At 54.9% G+C, this 8312-nt stretch overlaps 1 protein-coding gene across 1 annotated transcript; it reads left to right on the top strand.

The window, feature by feature from the left end:
• The first annotated feature begins 5753 nt into the window (after positions 1–5753).
• C1QA (complement C1q A chain) lies at positions 5754–7905 on the top strand. The gene is made up of 3 exons (XM_085080392.1): positions 5754–5913; positions 6632–6802; positions 6924–7905. The coding sequence occupies exons 2-3, from the start codon at positions 6640–6642 to the stop codon at positions 7490–7492; spliced, it is 732 nt and encodes a 243-aa protein (XP_084936518.1). The 5' UTR covers positions 5754–5913; positions 6632–6639; the 3' UTR covers positions 7493–7905.
• The last annotated feature ends 407 nt before the right edge of the window (positions 7906–8312 follow it).

Raw genomic sequence — 8312 nt, 5'->3', positions numbered from 1 at the left:
TCACATGGGATTTGAAGGAAATCCCACCATGTCCAGGGTGTCTCTCAGAGCCTCATCTCCTAAGCCCGTAGCATAAAGCCAAGAGGAGAAGCAAGGAGAAGAATTTTTCTTTTTTTTTTTTTTCCAGTTGCCTTGTGAAAATGGCACTTCAAGCTATTTTTAAACCTTTAGGGGTATTTAGGAGGTACCACGGACTCTCCTCATGGGGTGAACAGGCTGGGATTCACTGCTGGAGTAGGGAAAGAATTGGGGACGGAAATCAGTGGACACCAAGCTGAGTGTGAGCAAAACACAGATGAGCTAAACTGCTGCACTGGGGGATTGTGACCAAGTCAAGGGAAATTGTTCATCCTCATAATCAGCAGTGGGGAGGCCACCTTGCTGTCAGCCAGGGGAGGGGGAGGGTGGGGTGGCAGCTGATCACTGCTGCAGCTGATTGGGAGCAATTGCAAGGAAAAAGAGCCAAATACATCTCAGAGATGCCAAATGACATAAAAAGGGAAGGTGGGCACACAGCGGGACCTTCAGGAGTTTGGGATGGACATTAGGACACGTTTCTTCACCTGAGTGCGGTCCAGCCCTGAGACAAGTCACTGGAGCTAAGGGTACGTCTGTCCTTGGGCGTTCCAGGAGTCGGGTAGGCAAAGCCACATGCTCCCTGATCTAGTGCTGGAATAGTCCTGCCGTGAGCAGAGAGCTGGACTGGGAATCCCAGAGATCATTTCTGCAGCTGTGCTGGGATCCACAACACTGTGCCTGCTGGACATCACTCTTCTCCTGGCTGGACTTCAGTCCAGGGATGCCCTGGCACAGAGGGGTACAGGCTCTTTTCCTTTAATGTGTCAAAGGACCAGGTTGGTTCCGTGACCCCATCCCAGCCATGCCTGCTGCCTGCTTTGATCACTTACTTGCCTTGTGTGATCTTTTTACTGACCTTGGTATGGACAGAATCGCATCCTGGATGTATCCATTGACTTTTGATGGAGGTGAGAAGAAGACAAACATCATCCATGGTGGCATTAAAATCAGTATCCTATAGAAAAGCCCAGAGGCTCCTTGCAGCCCCTGGTCCTGTGAACACTTTCCCCATGCTGGGCTCTTCAGAGACCAGTGCGAGCAGCCCTTGGTGCCCAGCCAGGCCCTACCATTCCCAAAAGCATTTTGCTTCCTCTGTTTTCCCTTCTCCCCTGGGGAATGAGCCAGGACAGCTCAGCTCTGCAGGGCAGGGTCTCCTGCTGCTCACCCTGGGGCTCCTGGCATGTTGTCAATACAGCTCAGGGCACCCTGCTCTGATACCATCTTATTTATGGCACATCCTTCCTGTCTTCTCCCTGCTATTATTGCCTGAAATGCTGCAATTTAGATTCCGGCTGTGTTTGATTGCAAACTCCCCCAGTCTACAAATTTCAGTGACAAGCACTAGAGCAGCTCATTTACATGCCAAAGTGATCAATCTGGAACTACTTGTTACACTGGAGAATAAATAAATAACGGATACATTAAAGAATGGGGAACAATCAGCCAAATTAACCAATAGATGTCGAATAATGACAAGCCCTGACATCCTTAACAGGGAACAAGAGAGGGAGGGATGGGACAAGCTTTCCCAGCATTGCCCAGGGCTGCTCAGCACTTATCTATCTCCTCTCATCCCATGAGCCAACAGGGATGTGCATCAATGGCAGGAAACAGCCAGCAAGGGCTGGTGCCTGAAATCCTGGCTCTTAAACCACATACCTGTGTTGATTCCTCACACCTGCTCTGTGCAAGCATCCATCATAGGAATAACACATCCCCTGGGACAGCAATTAAAATGTTTTAGACTTGTGGCAGCATGCCACCCACACACTGTTACACAGTGTGGCAAGTGGCCTTGCAGCCTGGTTTTCACCTGACATCTCATGAAATCCTTCCAGGGCACCATTTTTCTCCACAAGTCCCTGACAGGAGGATGGATCTAGGTGGGGGTCAGGCTCTGCTCCCACCTAACAAGTGACAGGACAAGAGGAAACAGCCTCAAGTTGTGCCACAGGAGGTTTAGATTGGATATCAGTGAAAATTCCTTCCCTGAAAGGCCTGACAGGCACTGTCACAGGCTGCCCAGGGCAGTAGTGGAGTCACCGTCCCTGGAGGGATTTAAGAGGCACGTGGATGTGGCTATCAGGAGCATGGTTCAGTGACAGACTTCGCAATGGTGGGTTAATGTTTGGACTCCAAGATCTTAGAGGGCTTTTCCAAACTTAATGCTTCCATGATTCTATGATTCTATTTGGGACAGCCCAGCTCAACAGCTGCAACATCCATCTGGGTGGTTATTCAGACACCATTAAGCCACCAGTGGCTGCAGAAGGGTGGGTGCTGTGAGCTGTCCTCAGCTCCCAGTGGGTGCAGGTGGCCGACTGGGATGCTGGTGACTGGCAGCAGAGGGGCAGTACCTGCCAGCACTGCTGATCTCCATCAATGCCTCCTGCACAGTGACAGGTAAGTGCCAGCTGCCTGATTTATCCTCCTCTGGCAGCTCCTGCCTGTCAGCGCTCAGCACCCCAGGGATCCCCGGCAGTGAAGGCAGCACAGCAGCATCTCTCCCTGTTGTCTGCTGTCAGCAGCTTGTGTGTGCCTGCAGGGGATATGGGGAGACTGTGCAGGGGTCACTTCCCTTCCCTGAGGGGCTGCAGGGCTAGGAGGGCACTGACCCGTCTTGCCTGGCTCCCCCCAGCTGGGAGAGCAGCCAGAGGTGAAGGAGCTGCCCCATGGCCTATGCTGAAAGGAAGAGGGGTGCTCAGGATAAAAATCATCTGGAGCACAGCTCCTGGGTGTGCAGCAGAGACCACAGGCCACAATAGGTGCTCTAAATCGTGGGGATGTTCACCTGAGCGCTCGGGTTCCCCAAAACCCAGGGCACCATTCTCTTTGGGGATGGTTTTGTGCCACCTGGGGCTCTGCAGAGCATCTACATCCTCTGGCTATTCCGGGTAACCCCACCCTCCTGTCTGCACTGGGCCTGATCCCATTCCATGTCTTCTGGGGGTGCTCTGCATCGTCCCAGCACCTGCTCCATGCTGGAGTCTTCCCGTGGTGCTGCTGGGGGGCTCTGCTGGATCTGCCCCCACAGAGAGAACCCGGCAGGGCTGTACGAGCCCTCGCACCTCCCGCCACAGCCTGGTCCTCACTGAGCAAACCCGTCTTGTCTCCCTGTCTCAGGAAGTGCCAAACTCCCCCCACCCTGGGGAAAGGGTGTTCGGGGCCGTTTGGGGGAGATCGGTTATTCCCCGGTGCGACCGCGGGGTGCCTGGCAGAGGTGTCCCAGGGGACACTGCAGCTGGACACGCCGGGGACGCCCTGCGGACACTGGGGGTCAGCCCGACCCCGCTTTCGGCAGAGGAGGGCGATGCTGGCGGGCAGGTGACACAGCGCGAGGCTGAGGCAGCAGTGCCATCTCGTGGCATGTCCCCTCGCTGCCGGGCTGGCCCCCGTTCCCCTGCTCCTGGCCGTGGGAAGGGGAAGGACGGGAGGGTGCCAGGCTGGGTGACATTTTTGTGCTGGCCGTTGTGGTCTGCAGAAACCTCCGGGATGGCACCGTGAAATGCTCATCTTGGCCGCCTGCAGCCGGCACCTCTGGAGCCACGGCTGTCACTGCAAATGGCTTCCCCCTGCCAGAGAGCAGGGATAGATGGGATGTTAGGGGCAGATCCTTCCCTGTGAGGGTGGTGAGGCCCTGGCACAGGGTGCCCAGAGCTATGGCTGTCCCTGGACCCCTGGAAGTGTCCATGGCCAGGCTGGATGGGGCTTGGAGCAACGTGGGATAGTGGAAGGTGTCCCTGCCCATGACAGGGCATGGGATGAGGTTAGTTTTAAGGTCCTTCCAACCCAAACCAGCCTGGGATGTCCCAGCCACAGATCCAGAGGAGGAGAAAGAGGAGATGCTCAAAGTATGGGAGAAGAAGGCTTGTATTGACCCCAGCAACTCTGGAAGTCAAGTAAGCGGGGCTAAATTTCTCAGAAATTTCATGGACCTGGAGAAGGGAAAACCCTGACCAACAGCAGCTTCCAGGAGATGCCGGAAATGCACTGCTATCAATCAATGCTGGATGAAATGATGGAATGGTCTCATTTGGGCTGTATTTTGAGAAAGGGCGATAGGACAGAAATACAATTACTGTCCAGAAACACTGTTTGGAGGAAGGTAGGTCCTTTCAAACTCACCTGTCATCTTGTCTTGACATGGTTACAGGTCCAGTTGATAGGTGAACTCTGGTGATAGAGTGAAATCACATTTCTTCTGGGCATCAGATTTATTATGGGGTGACATTTTGATTAAAAATGTGTATTATATTGCATTAACAGGGCAACTAGTCAATGAATTAAAGACCAGCTCAGCGGATCTCTGCTGGCAAAGGTCTCTGGGCTGAGTTCTGGTCATTGCCTTTTTCAGCTGTTTCAGAAATGATGCAACACCTCCCTTGGGAATGCAGGAGGTGGCAGGCAGGGGGGATAGGGGGTTTGGCAGTCCCCCTTGACTTTGGAGTCACCCTGATACCAGGCCTGCTCACCGCCCTCTTTCCTTTGACATCCTCCCCTGAGCCCCAGCTCCAGCTTTGGGGACCCCAGTACCTCTTTCTCATGAAGGCCAGTGCAGCTACCACAGGACTCCTAAAAGGACACACGAGGGCATGTGGATCATAAAGCCCCTCCTCACTGCCCACTATGTCCCCCATGGGGTGGCCTGGCTGGTCCCTACGGTCCCAAGGATGCTCACCCTGCTGGGGTCATTGTGGCACCTCACATCCCTGATGTGATGGGGTTTGGGGACTAGTGGCATTTTGGGACTCTTTTTTAGCAGAGCTGAATGGGCACCCTGGACTCATTCCCTGCACTGAGTGATAGGGAGGTGCTGGTGATTCACTTGGCAGATCTCGTGAGGCCACACAGCTCCCGGCATTGCCCAGATGTGGCTGGTGCAAGGTACAGTCACCCAAACAGTACTGAGAGCATCATCAGTGCCAGACACCCCCTTCTCTTCCTGCTCTACTACAGACATCAGGTCCTCAAAGCACTGAAGTGAGGGCAGCAGAAAGGAGATCACTGGACCATGGACCACCCTGAGCTGGACAGCATAGCCTAAGGATCATCAGTCCCACTCCTGGCCCTGCCTAGACACCCCAACAATCCCACCCTGTGCATCCCTGAGAGCATTGTCCAAATGCTTCTGGAGCTCTGGCAGCCTCAGGGCTGTGCCCATTCCCTGGGGAGCCTGGGCAGTGCCCCAGCACCCTGTACAGGAAAGAACCTTTCCCTAATATCCAGCCTAAATACTCAAGGCCCAGCTGAGCCACACGGGCACTGGTGATCCCTTTGCCGGAGCCCTGCCCCCTCAGAGTGCAGTGCCAAGGTGGATATCTGGAGGGGTCAGCTCCCAGCAGCACCATGGCCATGCTTGGTACCAGAGACAGACACTCTATCCATCACCCAGACCAGAAGCCTCCAAGGGTGATCTCTGGGCCCCCCCGAGCATCCCTGGGGTGGCTGTGACACCTGGTTCTCACATCACCTTTCCCATCCTGCCTTCTTGGCCTATTGGCATCCTCCAGTCATGTTGCTTTGTGCTCAGTTCCCACTGGTCCCTGCTGTGGGGACTGTGCTGCTGGGCCTGGCTAGGCACACAGTGGTGCTGCACTCTTGCTGACCAAGCTGTTTCCTGTAAAGCCAGAGTCAAATGTGGAAAGGGGAACAAGTTTCTTTCCTGTACAGAGAAAGTGAAACTCAACACATCCCTTCTCCAACCAGGCAAACCCCAGGGCATGCAAGTTCATCCTTCCCACCCTTCTTCTCTTCTCTTCCTTCCTACTCCCAGAGAAGAGCTTCCAGCTAACTGAGCTGCTGCTCACACCACTCTGTCTTCACCCCTGCACTGAGGTAAGTCACCACAAACACTCTCCTCTTCTGCCACCACTTTCCAGTCCTTGCTCCATCCTGCTTTTTTCTTCACTTCCACCTCCACAAGGGTTCAAAGGAGGAAAACAGGGAGAAGATGATGCAGGGGAGAGTGGTGGGGAGTTGCAGGAATCTGTCCCTGTGGGGTTGTGGACACCACTGGGCTCTGCAGGCTTGTTCTGGGCTGAGTACCTCAGATCAGTCTGTGTCCTCTCTCCCAGCTCTGCATGTTGGATGTTCGGATCCCATTTGCCATTTTTCCCTTCCCTGTTTATTCCTGTCATGTGTCTTTGCATCCTTTCCTCCCTTGTGCTCTCTATTTCATGGGACCGCTGCCCCACACAGCAGTGCTTCTCCCCCAAAACTGGAATAAACATCTGCAGGCATCTGAGGTGCTCCCACCTGTGCCCAGGATATGCAGCAAAGGGTTTGTGCCATGCTCCACATCCTGGGCCTTTCAATCCCACAGCTCTGTCTTGGGCATGCCAGAGATTTTCAGTGACATTAGTGAGTTCAGATCACACAAGGAAACAGCCTCAAAACCCTTCCAGGAAGTTATTTCTACCACTGCATGTGGTGTCTGGTTATCCACACTGGACAACGCAGTAGATCTGTGAATGCACCTGATGAGGACACCCATGTATCTGTGTCCAAGGTTTGTCTGTCTTTGCCTTATCCCCAGTCCATTCTTGTGCTGTAGGAGGCAGGATGCAACTCGGATTCTGGCTGGCAGCCAGCATCCTGGCAGCACTGCTGGGCATGGCCCTGCTGGAGGATGGAGTGTGTAAGGCACCAGATGGCAAGAATGGCTCCCCTGGAGTCCCTGGCCGTGATGGGCGGCCAGGGCAGAAGGGTGACATGGGAGAGCCAGGTAAGAGGAAGCCAAGGATGTTGGGTGCAGGGGGGATGGGAGCCTCTTGTTAGGAGCATCCTGGGCTGTGGGAGCAGCTCAGGAGATGCCAGATGTGCATGAACTCCTTCTCACTTCTCAGGGAGATCAGCACCAAGTGTGAGCACCAAGGGACCCAAAGGAGATGCAGGTGACCCAGGGTTTCCTGGCATGCCAGGCAGCAGTGGCCCACCTGGCATGCCCGGCTTAAGGGGGATTCCAGGGCTACCAGGGCCACCGGGACAAAAAGGGACAGCTGGTGATATTTTGGAGCACCCGCGTCCTGCCTTCTCTGCCTCGAGGTTGTCCCCGCCTCGCATGGGCACGACAGTGGTGTTTGACAGGATCATCACCAACCAGGAGAACTCCTACAGCCCCCAGACCGGGAAGTTCACCTGCCGCATCCCCGGGCTCTACTACTTCGCCTACCAGGTGGTGTCCAGCGGGAACCTGTGTCTGAGCATCTCCAAGAACAGGCTGCGCGTGGTCAGCTTCTGTGACAACAACAGCAATGCCATCCTGCAGGTGAACTCGGGCAGCAGCGTGCTCAGCCTGGCTGTGGGTGACCAGGTATCCCTGACCACTGACCCTGCCCAGGGCAGCTCCATTTACAGCGGCTCCGAGGCTGACAGCGTCTTCAGCGGGTTCCTGCTGTCCGCAGAGACAGCCTGAGGGACTCCCACAGCATCGTGGGGTATCTGCCTGCCTGGCTGTTCCCCTGTGGGTGTGTGGGATGCTTTAGTTCCACTGCACATGGGGATGGTCCCAAACTGAGCATCCAGATGTGTCCTGTGCTTCCACCAATGTCACAGCCAACTGGCCAGGCTGTGAGTCACCACTGCAGCAGTCACCTCCATGCTGAGCCTGCCCGCACTGCCCTGAAGGTTGTGGACTCTCATCCCTTTCTCCTCTGGGCACTCAAATTCCACTCCCAGTTGTCACTAGCTGTGGCTCTTTGCTCCTGAGTGGGGAGATCACTGCCTGCCACTGCTTCTGTTCCACTAACCACTGCAAAAGCCTTCCTGGTGCTGGGACACATCCTCTCACATCCTCCCCACCAGTGTAAATAAATGCTTCTTCCATCACTGCTCCTTGAGTTTTCTTTTCTACTCATGCATCTTCCCCAAACCATCAATATCCTGGACCCCTTCCCAAGCTGCCCTGGGAGAGAAGCGATTCCAGCTTGTCCATGGCACTGTAAAGGCAGAAGGACAGGAGGGAATGGAGTGTCCACTCGGAGCTGACACTTGCAGGGAGGAGTAAGAAACCTCTGGGACAGGGCTCTGTGTGTCCTTCTCTGCTGAGCCCAGGGTAGCTGCCCTGCAGGAGAAAACACAGGCAGCAGATCCTGCACCTCACCCACATGGTCCCATGTTGGCACCCCAACTCTCCCAGGAAGGGAAAAGGCAGCTGCAGTCCTCTGGCATTACAGCCAGGAGGGACAGGGACATTGGGGAACCAATGGGGTTGTGGGGCGATGGTGGTGGAGCTG

This window comes from Lichenostomus cassidix, chromosome 21, assembly GCF_008360975.1.
Source record: "Lichenostomus cassidix isolate B80296 chromosome 21, HeHo_3.0, whole genome shotgun sequence".
Taxonomy (NCBI): domain Eukaryota; kingdom Metazoa; phylum Chordata; class Aves; order Passeriformes; family Meliphagidae; genus Lichenostomus; species Lichenostomus cassidix.
The sequence above is the reverse complement of the archived record's forward strand: the minus strand, read 5'-3'. Positions and strand labels throughout refer to the sequence as shown.

Excerpts from the sequence above, each read along its gene's own strand:
- C1QA (XM_085080392.1), top strand. The coding sequence starts at position 6,640 with ATGCAACTCGGATTCTGGCTGGCAGCCAGCATCCTGGCAGCACTGCTG. Across the intron at positions 6,803-6,923 it reads GGGTGACATGGGAGAGCCAG|GGAGATCAGCACCAAGTGTG; the intron begins GTAAGAGGAAGC and ends CTCACTTCTCAG.